The sequence below is a fragment of the Falco cherrug genome, chromosome 4 (assembly GCF_023634085.1).
Source record: "Falco cherrug isolate bFalChe1 chromosome 4, bFalChe1.pri, whole genome shotgun sequence".
Classification (NCBI taxonomy): domain Eukaryota; kingdom Metazoa; phylum Chordata; class Aves; order Falconiformes; family Falconidae; genus Falco; species Falco cherrug.
Window position 1 is genome coordinate 106,258,770 of NC_073700.1, and position 18,173 is coordinate 106,276,942.

Below are 18,173 nucleotides of genomic sequence, written 5' to 3' on the forward strand. Positions count from 1 at the left end.
AAAAAGTAGATCTGCTGAAACTTGAAACTACCATGAGGTAGTTGGTGTGTTTTAAATATCATTGTTAGTCAGCTGTAAATTTTACCATAAACAGTAGGATTTCCTTTATCATCATTATTACTTGCAGTTTTTTTATTTTTGCTGAGGAAGACTATGGAAAGGCTGAGCAAGCTGCTCAGAGTTCTACTTCAATTATTAGCAGAGAAACCAATAAGATGGGTCAGCAGCTATTGGAAAGTACCGTAAACCCATGCACACAGAGATCCACACGGGCAATTCACATGGGGAATACAGACTATCAGAAATTGTTAATGTCTTTGGCATTATAGCTCTCTGCCATTTTCCCTAGCAACAGAGGAGCATATGGGCTATACAATAACACAGACAGGTATTTGTTTTACTTGCATGTTCTCAGTTACATGTTCTGTTCCTTTGAAAAGACTGGATGAGGAGGAAGCCCGCTCAAGGCAATGGGAGTTAACTCAGTACGCTCAAGGGAGAGAAAGTCAGAGGGACCACAAGAAGGAATAAACAGGAGATTCACAACGAAGAACAACTTGGCTCCAGAAAGACTGGGAAGAACTTCCTGAACAGGACTACACAGAAACTGTGGGCACTCAGCAGATGAAATCCAGGGATCTGTCTGCAAAGTGATGGTGGGCAAGAAGAGAAGAGTGCATAAACCTTATTTCTGTTCTGTCACCTCAAGTTTGCCTTAAGTTTTCTTTATATGAGAAAGCAGAAATGCAACTTTTTATTTAAATTGTGAGTTCTTTTTAGTTTAGAAAGTTTTCAGTCTTTTGGGGGAGCTCATTATAAGATGAAAGCCTGAGGCATTTCCACCATCAAAGCTGTCCTCCACTCTGCATCTTGTCACAGGAGGGAACAGACAACCTTGCAGACCAATAGAAGCTGCTAGTGTCCTAGATCCTGGTGTTATTCCGAGGAAGGGCAGGGAGTTATGAATAAAATAACAGGGAAAATCACCTTTGGATCTGAACTGATTCCTTTTGAAGAACATCTTGAGGTGCCTCTTAAAGCCAGATTTTTGCTTAGACTCTGCCACCTTGTGCTAATCTGTCACTGTACATAAATAAATAATAAAAGGACTAACTCTTACTCTCCTTGCTGAAGATTTAAGGGGAAAAAACATCTTGGTATTTTCCCAAATTTAGACCAGGATTCTGTCCTTAGCATTCTGGGACTTTATTCCTTTGGAGTTATAGACTCTGTATGATTTAGGGACTTAAATGTCAGTTACAGGGAGATGCAGTTTTTGGAATCTTGAACAAGTAGTGTCAGTGTTACGGTATCTGTTATCAAATACTAGCAATACCAAATTCCACTGGCCCATAAGGCAGTGTATCTACCCCAAACTGTAAACTGACTGTTCAGCAAATAGCAGCTTAATCAGGGAGCAGAAAGGAAGGGAATGGGTAGGTAGAATACAATACAAATAAAAAGAAGAAAGTGTAGATCCTGGTAAAATCTGTGCTGAAGGCTGCACTGAAGGAAAAAAATACTCAGTCGAAATGTTTGGGCAGTAAGCTGGTAATTTTGCATTCAAGTTTTCAGGACAAAAAAAAAACCAGCCAAAGTGGGTTTTTTATGAGGCTACAAAGAAGCTACAAGAAGCCAGTACTAAGGCAGAAACACCACCTTTAGCAAAAGGATTATTGCAAATGCAGACTTCCTCACAACCTCCTCACTACTAAGTACTTTCTGGTTGACTAAAAAGACCATAGACTAAGACCTGAGCCTCTTTACCATCAAATAATGCACAGCCTGATAAATTAAATAAAAATAACAGAATTAAAATGAGTTGGCAACTGGGTAGGATGTGGTTGTTCAGCCTACAGGCAACCAGGTAAAATATGATGTGCACTTTGAGCTTCTATTTTTACGCGTAGCAGTACCTTTCTCCTATTTCTAGGACTTCTGTTTCTGCATCTATTTTAGCAAAAAAAGACCCACGTTAACTATCATTTCTTAGCTGGCCTAAGTTGACAGAGAGAGAGAGAGTGTGTGTCTTTTTATTTCCTTTTCTGATTGGGGCAGCAGCCAGCATACCTGATGGAGGTGAGACAGTATCTGTAGGAATGAGACTACGAAAGCCAGAAATAGTAGTTTTATCTAAATGTACATAACAGGGACCTAGACAGACTCTCCTCTGACAGTCTGCATCTAGTCGTTCCAAAACAAAAATGGTAGGAGAGATGTGTAGGAAGGTGACTGAATATTGAGTGGGCTCAGTGCCTGCAATTTCATTTCCTTTACATCATAGGCACAGAAAGCTGTCACTTGAGCAACTCCGTTTAGATTTCTGCTTAGTTCTTGGTAAACAATTACTTCAATCTAATTTATCTCATTAAATTTCTATAAAACTGTGTTGTTCTACGGTATTTTTGAAATTTTTCTATTAGGTCTTCTCCCAACTTGTTTACATCAAAAATTGTTTGCCTAACTACAGTAAAAACTTTCTGGGAACATATTGATTAAATTAAAATTTGTGATGTAACAGCTTGATTACTTCTTCCGGTGATATTCAAGCATTTTGCAATGATTTTATCACAATAAATGCCATGCTCTAATGCTACTGATTCAAAAATTAATATTGAAGGAAATTTGGTCACAGTATCTCTTTTTTCAAATGTTCTTAAATTTTTAAATACTTGAATCACACGAGATTAACTAAAAGTCATGGAACATCCATTAAAACACAACCTCTTTCAACATACTGTTTCTGTGCTTCTTTCTTAATATAATCTCTAGTTCTTAACATACCTATTGTATCTACATTAAAAAAAAAAAAAAAACAATATTGGTATCTTTTTATTCTGATTTCTCCAATAAAACCAAGGGAAAGTATTCTGAAAGGACAGAAAACCAGATGAAATTGTCGGAACAAAAAGCTTAACACTGGACAATATAATATAGCTGCAAAATAAGATAACAAAATGATAAAAGGTAGCAAGATACAGGGAAGCATAAGTAAAGTGTGAAGATAACAGAGCTCGAATTCTGCCACTGTTCAGCTCTTCTGTCAGTCAAATATCTTGTCATGTTTGAAGTTCACATCAGCAGCAGTTGAGTTGCCTTTCCGTATATCTTTACCACTGCCAAGACACAGCTTTCGCTTGTGACAGATTTGCTTCAACGGTTCAAATAAACATCAGAATGTTAGTGGCAGGCTAAGCTATAGAAACAAAACAACCCCAACACTTATAAGCCACTGTAATGACAAATGTTATAATGTCCTTTTGGCCATTCTTTTGGCCATCCGTTTATTACTTTTGTTGCCTCTAACTGCCAGTCTTTCAAGTCCCTCACTTCTTACAAAGAAAGAGCAGCCTTAGCGTGAGCTGAGCCGACGTTATCAACAGAAGCACCAAATGATGGTTGAGGTGTATTGTGTTGTTATAGCACTGACCACTCTGGTTTTTTGCCTCAGTTTTCTGTCTGGTATTACCCACAGCATTTCCCACAAAGTAATAAAATGACCCTGCTTATTTTAATGAGGAGCATTCCTAGAGCAGAACCAAACAGACTACTACTGGGTAATGATGTTTGCCGCTTTGTATATCCTTGGCCATAAATTATACCCTATCTTCTCTCCATTGTTCTCTGTGGTAGACTGAAGCCACTAAAAAGTGCTTGCGCAGGACCTGTTGTGAGAGAACAAAGCATCAATCTATATCTATGTCTTCTACCTAAGAACAATGATTAGCTCTTTGAAAGTCATTCATCCGTGACCCAAACCTCTGAGAGCTGACTGCAGCAATACAACCCCAGCAGGAAGGAAAATTGCTTTTCCACACTTGATTAAAACCCTCCTTAACAAAATATTCTGATCTTGGAGCAGAGCTGGTTGTCTAGATGTTTTTTACCTGCCCAATGCCAGCATGCGCTAGCCAATATGCACGCAGAATGCTGCTATTGATTTCTTCTGTCTTCTATCCTTCATCATATTTTACCAGCGGCTGTATCAGACAGTAAGGATTGTACAGTACATAATGCTACAAGGCCTCAAATAAGTACTTGTATTTAATGTGTACATACAGAGCAGTCATGTTTTAAAAAGTAAAAGAGATCAGTTCTGCTCCCAGGTTTGCCCATATAAACCAAGACCCTCTCCACTGACACCACAATACCTATAGAGAGAAGGTGTATAAGAGGAGGAAGCTGGTGGCACGCTTCTCATCAAGATCCAGAGTTTCTGCACATATCATCATATGGTTAATATTCTCCTCTCAGGTTATGACAGGTGTATTAGCATTTTTAAAAGTTACACTAAGATATGCCCTTGTACCCATGAATTAGTTCCTTTCCATTATGTCAGATAGTATCATTATCATCAACATCCACTATGCAGGTAAGAGAGCACATTTTTGCCTTTGCCTCTTTATGCTACTGTTCTACTAGCCTGTCTCTCAGCTATTTATTAATCAGGTAAAAATGTGTAGTAATTATTGGAAAGCCACATATTTATACAAACACTATAAGGAAAAAACCAGTTTTGACAGTAAATGTTTGATCCAACAGTTAAACAAACCTTAAAGCTTTTTTTTTAGTAAAATTTTAAAAAGTTTACTTGCTCAAACCTACCGGGAAACCCAGAACCAGTGAGAAGTCTCACTTCAGTAATGTGAGACAGAGGTTGGTATGAGATTTGGAGGTAGAAGATTTGAGGGGGAGGAGGTTGCTTTTGACTGCAAGCTCTGTAACTGCTGCATATTGGAGAAAGTCAGGGTTCTGGTCAACTGACAGATTGTATAATGAAATTAGAATGCATACTCAATGGATACATTGAGAAAATGTTAAACATTGATACACACTTTATTGACTCACGATTCCTCTTTTGCTCATTATGCTTACGTAGTTTCAAGACTTCAGGTTGGTACTTATTGTAATCATGCCGGGGATTAAGACACCCTTCTGGGATTTGTGAGATTCCCTGGCACTGAAAGATTCTGTGGCAACTCGGACATGTACATGTCATAGTACCGACAGTAAATCATGTCTGTAGTGAAAGGGACAGCTGTATCTGCTCCATACAGTAATCATTGCATACATTTTCCTCTCTGAAATCTCTCTTACGAACACATCAAGACACTTATTAATCTTTCACCTCCTCACTTACATTAAACTGATCAATAATTGAAAGTATTTTAGAATATAAATGTACATCAAAAAGGCACTGATACAATAAATGTAGGTATGCTGATTTATATCTTATTAAATTTAGCTTAATGAAACACATGCTATCTCATGCTTTGGTTAACATGTTTGTTTTCCTCTTACGTGTGCTGTTTTAGTTTTAAGTAGAACAAAGTATCTTTGAGAAAGAAAAAAGTAAAAATTGTAATTAGAAAGTGGTTAAGGATAACTCAGAAAAGAGAATACACTACTAGTAACACATTCCAAAACAGAAGTGGCCAGAACTTACAGGTCTACTCTGATAAATTCTTCTGATATGTGAAAGAAATAGCACATATGCGCATGCATAAAAAATAATGACACTTAGATGACAACTACAATTCTTTTTAACCTTGCTGAAGGAGAAATATCAATTGTCTGGGTGTCAAAATCTTTTCAGCTTATTATTTCTACAGGTTTTTCAACTAAACTTGGTCAAGTTAGTACAAGATTTTTTTGCTCAGATAAGCCTGTCCAAGCTTCTTAAAAAAATGTTTCCTGCTTTTCTGTTTTCAGGGAAGCAGTGGCTGTATCAGCATCCCAGTCCCCACAGCTCTCACGTACCAAATATTCTTAAACTCCTGACATGACACTTCCAAGCTGATAATAGTTACACACGTCCTACTCAAAACTGATTAGAACTGAACAGCCTTCTGGTGGTCAAGGAGAAAAGCACCGCAAGGCAGCATGAGTGTGCAAGTCACAAGAAATGAGAACAAAGCTGACTCAGCAAGCCATAGGACCATAACTGCTCTTCCCCAAAGTTAATGGAAAGCATGACAGTCCTATGTGCCACTAACCACTCTCCCCCGCTAAAGGAAGGAAATACTGGTAGTGCATAAGAGCCACTTCTAAGGATGTCCTCTATCAGAGAACACTTTGCAGTATTAATTAATTTGGTATTACACTTAATAATATATTGTATATACCTCTCCTTTTGTCTTCACAATAAGTACTGCATTGCATACATTGTAGTTTCCACCTCTGTATCTTTTTTTTGATAGAGGTAGTGAAATAGGAGTCAAAACTACCACCCTACCCTAACCTAACTGAGCTACCCTGATGGCTAAAACTGGTTGATACGTACATCATCACTGTGGTTGCCTGATGAAGGGCTGGACATGGGGCAGCTGAAAAGATAGGTGGGATATTCAAGTTGGGTATCTGCAGGCAGGTTATTGTCATGTGAAAAAGGGGGTGGGGTGGTGGGGTGGTGTGGTGTGTGTGTGTAATCCTCTCAACCCCAGGTGTTTGATCTGTCTATTAGTGCCTCAGGAAAGCCGAGACCCTGGTGCCCAACCAGTTTGTCAGCGTCCCGTTACCGGGATCCTTTACTGAACAGTCCCACTGGATCAGAGGGCAATTTGACTGCCTTGTTCAGGGTCATTCAGACCCTCAGCGGGTTTTCCCACTTTGTTCAAATGTGTTATCCACTGCCAGCAACTGTTAGCGCCCGCAAAGGACTCAACACTAACAGTTTACAGAACAACACTCTTTATTATAAAATCATGATGAGTTAAGATTCGTGATTGCTAGTGATAGGGACTGTCTGCAAAAACAAGCTTGAAATGATACACTATCAAACTATATACAATCAAAACCTTAATTACTAATGACAGTTAGAATGAGTTAGTTATTTAGCACGCATAAGTCAAAATTTTTACCCAAAAGGCATCCCTATGGGGGAGAAGACAGGTTCAGCCCATTGACTGATCCCAGAAGTTACGATGGAATCTTCCCCTCTCTTCTCCCTTCATCTGTCCACTTTTTATACATCATAGTATATTGCATATTCATTCATCATACACAGGATTGGTTACAAGTTTCTTGCTTCTAATGCAAATTAGAAAAAATAGTATGCATCCTCAGATAGCACTACTGAAGTTCTCTGCTAACTACGCATGCTCCTCAAGCGGCGTTTTGCCCTCTTTCAGGGGAGCTATTGGAGTCAGAGGTCGTGATCTCCCCCTACCACTATTATCTTTGTCCTATTTTCAACTAATTTTCTGTTGATGTCAGTGGACTGCAACACCTTATCATCCTGTTTCCTCTCGGAGCCAGAACTTTACTCACTTGAAGGGTTCTTTCCGCGTTAACTTAGATAATGGTGTTCTTTTCACTGTCTGTTCTCATGCTCCCCAAGGCCGACTCCCTTAATTAGAAGTCCCTTCATTAATAACAACTTTAGAATAAGTCACATTGACCTAGCTTCGTGTAGACAACAATTCCCCCTGCCCTGGACTTATTTTGGTCCAGGACTAGTCCATTTCCATCACATTTAGGTGGAGCTTGAGTGACTCTAGTCACACATATTGTTGTTGCTAACTGGTCTTGTGTGCCCAGCGATGTGTAGTACTACCTTGGAGGCAGGCAACTTTGGGAGGTAGGTGTGCGTTAGTATTACAACAAGATTATTTCATCTGGGGAAAGTCATTTCACCACAATGGTTGGCTCAGCCACAGATATCTCATGGATTCTTCACGTGACAGCTGGTATGCAGCTTATCAGCTGTGTGGTACCATCAAGTTCCCATTCCTGCAGGGAGCACGACAGAGCATGGCCGCAGGGTCTCCACACCACTCCATCCTCCGTCACTCCTATCAACATGTGCTGAGTTGGCAGGATGTGTTGCTTAGGGAACTGTGGTGATGTAGATTCCGTGCATGCCAACCATCCTGAAGGCGATAGCTGTATTTTACCCTAAAAAGCTTTCCGTAATATTACACTTCTATTAGGACCCAATTTTTCTCTAATTCCTTCCCCGCCCCCCCAGCTGATTTTCCCACAATTATCCAGCTGCCTGCATCAAGAGCATGCCATCAGTCACCACACCATGGCTGCTCTTCTGTCCTCTACTGGTGATCACCAAAAATGAGTGAAAAAGGAGATACAGTGAGTCTAATCTGTCCTTATAAAGCCATACAAATTGATCCTCTTTGAAACCAATAAAAGTTTTAAAAATATTTTCCAACAAGAACTGAATTATCAATACCTCTCATAAGCATCCACTAAAAAAGTTAAAATACCATTTATTTGAATGTTTTGATATTGTTAGCCATAAAAGGAACAAATTAAAATTCCATAGGGTATTTCACATCTGATTGCTTGCTTAGTTGGGAAGAAGAGCTTTCTAACTTTAAGCCCTTTATATAGACCACTAACAGAATGTGCTGGACATCAGCATCTTACACCACACTCAGACTTGAACTCTGGCAAGAAGCATCTAGAATGTTCCCAGAATCACAGCTCTGGTTCCTATAATTTGCTGTAATTATACGAAGCAACTCTTTCTTTGTAATATGTCAGTAAACGTAAGATGAGAGAAAATCTTTTAATACTCCAAATCCAGTCACAGTAGCAGCTGTTTAGCCACCTGAGTACACCCGCTAGAAATGAACTAATAATGTAGACTACCTCTGGCATCAATCACAGCATCAGTCTTCATAGAGGAAAATGTGAAATTGCTTACAGCAAAGAGTCAGTCGAGCTAGAAAAATTCACTGCTAGGAACCCCACACTATAAATAAATAAAATAATACAGAGGGTGTAACCTGCAAATAACCTAATAGAAATACAACTGTCTTGAGATGACAATAACGCAGAAACAAGCACACTTTGGTAACAGTGAAAATGTGATTATCAGGATATAGAAATTCAGCATTAAAAAACAAGAGATAATCTGCAGAAAGATCCCCAAGTGTTTCTGAAAGAGGTGTAACAAAATTCACGGGTAACATTAAATACAATAGAAAGAAGATGAAGAGAGGATTTTTTTAATCTTGATATAGGTATACTCAGGGAAAAAAAATAAATAAGAGTAGCACTTAGAAAGCAATGAGGAAAAAATTATTTGTCAATCAAAGCACGGTTCATTTAATCACAATCTGTGTATTTGTGTCAAACGAATGACAAATGGCTAAAAGACCTTACTAGCATTGCTGGAAACTACCAATTGCTACTTGGCCAAGTGCAAAACACCTGCTAACTTTAAGCCAGAAAAAGTTTGTAAAGAAAGGAATTACCGTCAGTTAGCATAGCTGGTGCTTAGCTGAAAAGAAGAAAAAAAAAATCCAAAAAACAAACCAACACCCCATCATCAAGGCCCCAGAAGTTGAATTCAATGAGCTAATTTCATTTAATGTTTAGAAAGAGTTGTTTGCAAGGGTCCAGATGAGGCTGTTAGCTGCTGTTGAGTGGAGAAGTGTGCCCAATTATTGCTTGTAAAACAGTGAGAGGCCAGTAGGAAGTGGATGCAAGGTTAATTGTACAGTATCAGAAAACTGGTATTTCTACTGGGTGTGTGATTTTTAATACCCAGTACTTCTTTCTTTTTCTTTTTTTTTTTTTTTTCTTCCTTTTCCCCCAGGCCTGCAGGGTTTTTTGTTCTGTTTTGGGAGGGCTGTTTGGGAGCTAGAAGGATGGGTTGATAGGTGTTCGGTAGACTCAGCAAGCAGACAGAAAGAAGCCAAAAGATGTAAAGAGAAACTATAAATTGTGTTGCTCTGGTTTTGTGTGACAATACTGAGTAAGAGGGTCTAATGTGTTTAATTTGCTCAATAATTTTTCATGTCGAATCCTAAAGAAATTGTCATTCTTTTTGACATGACCTCATGTTTCAAAAGGGGATCCTCACACTGCTCATTTATCAGATAGAAGAACACCTTTTATTCTGCTGTTAAAATCACTTAACTGATTTTTTTCTTCTCCCATCATAAAGCAGTGTTTAATCAGTGTTCAGCACTCCATCTTCGATATGCATAAATATCAGCATTTATTAATCAGTTACAGTTGTTAAAAAAATTGTATCATTAAAGAAAGCACCCGTGGGATGGTAGGGAGGGAGGTGAACAGTGGCCTCAAGCCTGGCACTCCCCGGAGGAGGCTTCCCTCACGGCCTAGCTTCCCTCACAGCCGGGCTTCCCTCACGGCCATGCACGGCTTCCATCAAGGCCAGGCTTCCCTCACAGCCAGCCTTCCCTCACGGCCAGGCTTCCATCATGACCGGGCTTCCCTCACAGCCCGGCTTCCCTCACGGCCAGGCTTCCATCACAGCCTGGCTTCCCTCATGGCCAGGCTTCCCTCACTGCCGGCCTTTCCTCATGGCCAGGCTTTCCTCATGGCCAAGCTTCCTTCACAGCCAGCCTTCCCTCATGGCCTGGCTTCCATCACAGCCAGGCTTCCCTCACAGCTGGGCTTCCCACACGGACAGGCTTCCCTCATGGCCATCCTTCCCTCATGGCCGGGCTTCCCTCACAGCCAGGCTTCCCTCATGGCCATCCTTCCCTCATGGCCATCCTTCCCTCATGGCCATCCTTCCCTCACAGCCAGGCTTCCCTCATGGCCATCCTTCCCTCATGGCCATCCTTCCCTCACAGCCAGGCTTCCCTCATGCCCATCCTTCCCTCATGGCCATCCTTCCCTCACAGCCAGGCTTCCCTCATGCCCATCCTTCCCTCATGACCGGGCTTCCCTCACAGCCAGGCATGGCTTCCCTCACAGCCAGCCTTCCCTCACGGCCAGACATGGCTTCCCTCACAGCCAGGCTTCCCTCACAGCCCGGCTTCCCTCATGGCCATCCTTCCCTCACAGCTCAGCTTCCCTCACAGCCGGCCTTTCCTCATGGCCAGGTTTCCATCACAGCCGGGCTTCCCACATGGACAGGATTCCTTCATGGCCGGCCTTCTCTCACAGCCAGGCCTCCCTCATGGCCAAGCTTCCCTCGTAGCAGGGCTTCCCTCACACCAGGCTGCGGGCCTACCCTCAGCCACATTCATCCTATGCTTTGTGGCCTGGCTGTGCGTATACCTCACGGCTCGGCAGCTGCCACCATCTTATTGATAGGGTTTTGGAACAGTTTCTTTCATAAAATAGGTTTAACTCTGCAGCTTTTTTAGTATTTTAATTTCAAGCTGCAATAGCAGGAGTTAGGAGCACTCCACCAGAAACACGGCCCAGAGTGGAAAGGCTCATCTCACTACTGGTGCAATAAGCGATTACTATTAAGTATCTAAGGTAAGTGGGTTTTATCCCCTAATTTTTCTGTTTAGTAAACAGCTGTCGTTCTGCCTCTATGTCTTTGCGCTACAGCAGCTGAGGCAGTGCAGGTGAACACAGGACCGGGGGCCTGGGCTGCCCTGGCAGGGACCATCGGGCGCCTGAGCCCGATTTCAGCCAGAGGCCAGGTCTGGGGTGAGGGGGTAGCCCCAGGGCGGCCCACGGAACCGATTACACCCACCGCGACCGGCCCGGAGCGAGCACGGCTCCGCGGCGGCCGCCCCTATTCAGCCAGGGCGCAGGCGGGCGGGGCGGGGCGGGGCGGGGCGGGGCGGGGCGGGGCGGAGCCTGCGGTGCCGCGCGAAAAGGCGAGACCAGGCGCGATGCCCGGATTAGCACGGCAGCCATGTGGTGACGTCACGGCCGGTCCAACCAATGGGAGGGCGCGGCGGTGGTTTTTGAACGTCAGGGGGCGGTGCCAACTGCCGGTTGTGTGTGCGGACGGCCTGCTGCGCTCGGCCCCCGGGGCGGCCGGCGGGTGCTGCCGCTGCCGTCGGACGCAGCCGCGCCGCGCCCTGCGGGGGCCGCCAGGTAAGAGCCGCCGCTGCTGGGCTAGCGGCTGCTGGGCTAGCGGTTGTTGGGGCTGCGTTGCCTCCGCCTGGGGCTCGGGTAGCCGCGGCTGCGCGTGTGAGGCGCCCGGCGGCGCACCCGCCTTTCTGAGGAGGTAGAGCTGGTGGGTCGGTGGGGGTGCCGTGAGGGCCTCCCCTCGGGGCTAGAGGAGCGGCAGGCCTGCTGCCGGCGCCTCGGGGACACTGCTCTCCCTCGCTGCCCGTCGTACCGGCCCATGCGAGTGTTTGGAGTCTTGGGCCCGATCTTCAAGGCGGGCACCGCTTTGCAGTTCAGGTAATCGGCGACGGTGACAGCAGCCATGTGACAAAAATTGTTTTGAAAATGGCCGTAGCTGTGTATTTGTGTTTTGCTTTTCATTTCTGTGAGTCTGTTTTATGTGTGTATATGCAGCTTAAAAATACCGTAAGCTTTACTCTTGCTTTTCTGTTCCTTCCCTTTTGGCGTTGTGGAGTGTTGAGCAACACCAGCTTACCGAGTTACTTGCCATTTATATTTCCAAAGGTAGGAGATGGCAGAATACTTGAAAAAAACCTTCGAAGACAGCCTGACTGAAATAAAAGAACGAATGAAAGAGAAAAGAAATCAGAAATGGATAAAGTTGGGTAAAACTAGCCAGATCTCCACCGTAAAGTGCAAAGTAACAAGTAAGATACTTAAAATATTTTAATAGCTTTCATAACTTTTTTCTTTAAATCAAGTTGAAATACTGTTCTGTTGCAGCCAACAGCTCCAAGCAAATGAAGAGCATCCAAGCAAACAACAGAGCTCTAGCGCAGGCTTTGCAAGAAGAAAAGCTCAAACTGAGGGATGCCCAGGCTACCATTTTTCATTTACAGAAAGACTATTGTGATCTGCAGTTCCAGATGCTTGATTTGCAAAGAAATCTTAGGCACAAGCAAGCACAAGGACTTGTTGAGGTATTGCTAATAGTTTTATGATTTAGTGATGGTGAACATCAGAATCTGTACCAATCCACTGATCTTTATGATCTTCAAAGCTTCATTAAAAATTAACTCAATATGTAAACCAAATTTTTTCATATTTACACCTTATTTGGTAATTAAGTAATATTTTTTTCTGGCTACTCTTTCTTCTTTAAAATCTATCTTTTGTGAATTTTTTAACTTTTTATCACAGATGAGGGTACCCATCACAGCTATCTTCCAGATGTAGTCATCTCAATACCAGTAAGGTATTGGTAGCTAAAACTAGAGTATGATAATGTGTTATTTTCCTTTTGTCCATTAGAATCGACTGTTGGCCTTGAATGAGGTAATTTCAAGTGTTTCTCCGGATTTACTGGGCTCAGTTGATCACCTTGGTCCAGCAAATAATTTGTGTTCTGTAAGTATAGTGAGTAGCCTTTTCCTCTGGAGGGGCAGGACTTCTGTTGATTCTTCCCCTTACTCCTTCTGCCACATATGTGAATAGTTTTTGAGATTTGAGCCTTAGTTTGGAGGTATAACTAGTCCCAAAGCTCCCAGTATGACATGAGGCCCACACTGTGAGGGTGTCTAACAGGTTGTTAGTAGGACTGAGGCTCTGCTATGAGGTGGTAGGTAGGGGTACCCTGATTTTCTATAGTTTTGTGTCTTGTGCCCTGTACCATCCTCACAGTTCCTTCTCAGTCCACTGTCTGTATGATTGGGCTGGTGATGAATGTGCAGGAGCTGAGTATGTGAGATCTCACAGCACTTTGTGTTAGCCAGCCAGAAAGAAAAAGAGTAAAGGGCCTCTTAGGCCCTTCTGTGGGTAACTTGTCTAAAATTTGTATATGGTGCAAGCTTGTTTCAGCTATTTAGTCACAGTAAGATTTATTTTGTTGACAGAATCAGAGTGTGCCTTCTTCAGTTCTTGAACATAGTTCCAGTGTTGCAGGACAAATACATTCAGTGTAAGTATCTTTTATTAATACCTAATTAGATTTGAAAATTCTGTTACAGTAAGCTTAATTTTCTGACTGGAAAAAGGGAAGAAATCTAGTGTAATAAAGTAGTTAATTGTTATAATTTGCTATTCAGTAAATCCTACCTTTGGTATTTTCTGTAGAGGACCTCTACAGTGTGCTGATGGAGATGATCAAGCACTTTCAAGTGGGATGGAGGCTGGTAGTGATAGAAATGAGCTGGCTCATTCCCTGTCAGAGATCTGTGAGGAATCTGATAATGCCACTTCCTTAATCACAATAGTTCCAGGCAAAGGTAACTAAACCAAAAAGTATCAGACATTGCTCTACTCTGAATGGGGCGGGGGGGGGGGGGGGGAAATGTGTGAGTGTAAGTTTAAAATATAATTAGTCCTTTTGAAGTAACTGTCAAGTGATCTTCCACTCACTGTCTTAAAGGTTAGATGTTAATGTTGGGAAACTTTTTGAATGAAGATGCCTAGCAAAATGAGATAGGAATTTGAAAATGCTTTGTCTTCTATATACCTGCAATCTAGTTTCATTACCTAGCGAACAATGCAACAGAATAAAGTTAACTTTAGTCATCCATTATCATTTATGAAATCAATAATTGTTAACAAAGCAAAATGCTCAGAAAAATAAATGATCTGTTGATAACCTTTCCAAACAGAACAGTTTAGAGGAAGATACTAACGTATTGTATTGGGTCTAGCCATCCCTCATAGCAGCCCTCCTAGGGTTGGTAGCTAGAAAGGTGTTGATGACCCACCAGTGTTTTGAGCTGCTGTTGAGCAGTGCATGGACAGCATCAAGGCTTTCTCTCCAACCTCCCACCCAGCAGGCTCTGCAGGCAGGCAAGATCTTGGGAGGGGACATAACAAAGACAGCTGACCCAAATCGACCACTGGGATATTCCATACCATATGATCTCTGTTCAGATATAAAAGCTAAAAGAAAGGAGGAGGGCAAGGGGGTGTTCGTTATTTATACCACTTGTCTTCCGGAGCAACCACTTGGTGTACTGAAGCCCTGCTTCCCGGGAAGTGGCTGAATGTCACCTGCTGATGGGAAGTAGAGAATACTGTATTTTGGGGTTCTTTGCTTCTGTGTATGCAGCTTTTGCTCTTGGTTTCATTAAACTGCCTTTATCTTGCCCACGAGAGGTTTTTTTAATCTGATTTTATCCCCCACCCTGTTCTGCTGAGGAGGGGAGTAATAGAGTAGCTTGGTGGGCACCTGGCATCCAGCTAAAGTCAACCCACCAAAAGTATACTTACTGATTTCTGTCTGGAAGCTTTGTTAAACAGAGCTTACCTTGATTGCCAAATAGTGGTTTATACAAATCTGTGGAGAAAATTCTAATAGTCTTAATTTTTGACAGGCTCATAACTTGCACAAAACCATAATAGGTTGTTACTATTTAGCTTTAATACTATTTTCTCTTCAATTACAAGGACAAACATCTCACTTTCAACTGGACAACATAAGGTCAGAGCTGGAAAATGTTACTTCAAGTGCAGAGGGTAAATTCAGTGATGTGTTACCAAAAAGTGTGTCTACCAGACGTCGCTATTCAAAGATGAGAAATTATGATGAACTTTGCACCAGTGTCTTGGACTATTCAGAAGCACCTGGTTCAACAACAGGGCATTCTAAACAGGATGAAATTAGACTTGAAGGTCTAGAGAGGTGTAATGTAGAAAACACAAATCTGGATATTTCTCAGCTGAATGAAAACAATGTGGGCTCAGAGCTGGTGTTGAGGCGGACAAATTCTGAAACTGCACAGTTCAACTTTAACAATAATTCTGATCTTAAACATTCTCTGTGTAAAAGCAGAGAAGGCTCTCAAGTAAGGAAAAAGAAGCATCAGAAGGGAAAACCGGAATGGCCTATAAAGATTTCCAGACAAAGACCAAAAAAAGGACAGGATAAAGAGGCTTCCAAAGAAAAGCTGGATTTCTTGGGGGGCACCAGTGATGCTTATGACTTTAATTTTGAAGAGAGTGTCCATGTTACACCTTTTCGACAAAATAAGGTGAATGACACAGACACTGATGTGGATGACAAAGAAGACTTATCTGAAACTAATACCACTGAGTTGAGTGATGTTGAAGACGATTCAAATGATAGCCTTTATGAGCCTTACAAGAGTAAATCGAAAAAAAGGAAGAGTTCAGTGGACAAAGATACATCACCAGTCCATACTAGGCCAAGGTCTAAAAGACTTTTGGCACAGCATGAGCAGAAACTCCATAATGAAAAAGAGACTGAAAGCAATAAATTAAGTGACAAGTCTATGGGTAAGTGTAGAAAGTGTTCTGTAATTGCTATTGTTTCCTTGAGAGAAAACATTAAGGGAATTTTTTTTCTTTAATAACTACAACAATGTTATTCAAAAAATCTAGACTCATTCCTCTCTGCCTTTTTCCTAATGGAAACTGGAATTAAGATATGTTTTGTTTAAGAAATTGTTTGACAATTAATACTGTATTTTAGATGTGTTCAATGGCTTATTAAAGCAAAGAACAAGATTATAAATGGAGAAGTGGAATAACAAATCACACTTTGCCTGACACTGCTTGGTGTTAATTTATTTTTCCAAACTAAACTCCTGAGTATTTGTTGATGCTCTTACTTATTAAGTGGAAGGTTGAAGAAAATGGTTATAGCTGAGAGTTACTTCACATCTAGTACATTCATTGACACTCTCTTTCAAGCTACTCTGCCTGAATTGTCTTAAGTGTATCTAATTTCTTCCCAGGGCAGCCTTCTGAGCCGTCTCGTGGTCATCTTTCTGATGTTACCAATACCACTTTGTTGCTCCCCAGCACTGGGAACACAACTACTCACCCAGAAGGTGAACAACCACGATCTCCAAAACGCAAGCGAAGCTGTACTCTTGCTGTGAACTATAAAGAACCAAGTATTGCAGCGTAGGTGTCTTACATTGTGGTTTGATATATCAAAGTTAATGACACTCCGTCAAATGAAGGGTTTGAGAGGATTATTTAAATACCGGAAATAAGTTCTTAACAAAACATTCTAAGAGAGGTCTAACGTTAGTAATACAAAATAGTCCATGTGAAATTGAACTTCCTAGCTGAAAGTTAAAACTTCAAGTGACATGAGCAAAACTTAATTTTGTGGTTTTTGTCTTTTTTTTTTTTTTATAGGAAACTCAGGAGAGGAGATCCATTTACAGATATAAATTTCCTGAATTCTCCAATTTTCAAGCAGAAAAAAGATAATAAATGCCGTTCTCTTAAGAAAAAATGTCTGTTGAAATACAATGAGAAATTTGTTGGTTGTCATTGAGCTTTCCAGTCATGATAGCAAAACCATGCTTCCTTCAAGAAAAATCTTTAATCCAGCAAATCTTTGTTGTGTTATAATTGTATAATATATAATAATTTCTGTGTCTAATATTAAGTTTATCTCCTTTAAGGGATTTAGACTTTAATCCCATGGCTTGTTTTTAATGATACACAGGACATGAGACTACTTCTGTAACTAAGGTGATTCCATTTGACCTCTTGAGAGGAAGCATCCCTCTATCGTAGGTCTGTGAGATTATCAGAAATATCTGATGGAAAAGAGGGTGAATGTAATTCTATGACTTACACACCCTGCGTGCAGTGACACCCTGTGTGCAGTGGTTGGCAAAGGTGAACATAAGGCACTTTAGACCAAATATTTCTGTGGGGTTTTTTTAATAACCAAGTTTGTACATATCTTGTTTATGTAATGGTTGTAGTTTCACATTGAAGCTCAAAATAAAACATCTTGGTGTTTAATAACAGCTTGGCTAGTGTTCTTTTTGTGTAGTTTTGGTATTTGCTTCAATGGTAGGCATGCTGCAAGCCAGCATACTCCTTCCCCATCTTACGCAGCATAAGCGTTGTTTAGAAGCTAGATTACCATTTGTAATTTGATTACACAGCTGGAGCTCTCAAAAGTACCAATTTTGGGTTGGTTAGTACTGCTATGAATGCAAGTTAATCAACCACGCAGGAAGAAAGCAAGTTTATCTGTGAAAGTAGGTGAAGGGTGCTCTGCTTTTGGTGGAGTGTAAAGTAAACTGCTATTATGGAACTTCATAATAATTTTGGCCCTGCTTTGCCAAGTACCTCTACCATCTGAACCGGTACTGTTGGTACCACAATAGGCAGTGGGCTGGAAGAACAGTTACAAACTGTCCAGCAGGAATTCAAGGTCATGGAGTATTCTAACTTTTCTTTGCTTGAGAAACATTTAAGAAGTATTATACATGAATACAAAGAGGAAAGCTACACTCAATTAGGAAAGTACAAAAATAGGTTCTTAATTTGTCAGGCAATCTTGCAAGTCTCACCTGTTCTGTATCACCAGGTGTATCTCTCTGTAATAAAAATGTATAGTGTTAATTACACTTTACTAGTAACTTCCTACATGACTCAACAGTAAT

The 18,173-nt window shown here is 41.4% G+C and overlaps 1 protein-coding gene across 2 annotated transcripts; it reads left to right on the forward strand.

The window, feature by feature from the left end:
• The first annotated feature begins 11,665 nt into the window (after nt 1–11,665).
• Nucleotides 11,666–17,528, forward strand: SGO1 (shugoshin 1). Of its 2 annotated transcripts, none has more exons than XM_055709704.1 (9): nt 11,666–11,781; nt 12,322–12,464; nt 12,541–12,737; nt 13,069–13,164; nt 13,650–13,714; nt 13,870–14,021; nt 15,181–16,029; nt 16,491–16,662; nt 16,903–17,528. In XM_055709704.1, exons 2-9 carry the CDS (start codon nt 12,329–12,331, stop codon nt 17,042–17,044), a joined length of 1,809 nt encoding a protein of 602 aa, XP_055565679.1. In that variant the 5' UTR covers nt 11,666–11,781; nt 12,322–12,328; the 3' UTR covers nt 17,045–17,528. The 2 variants fall into 2 exon arrangements, with proteins under 2 accessions (XP_055565679.1, XP_055565678.1); XM_055709703.1 differs by lacking the exon at nt 11,666–11,781 and adding an exon at nt 11,877–12,093.
• The last annotated feature ends 645 nt before the right edge of the window (nt 17,529–18,173 follow it).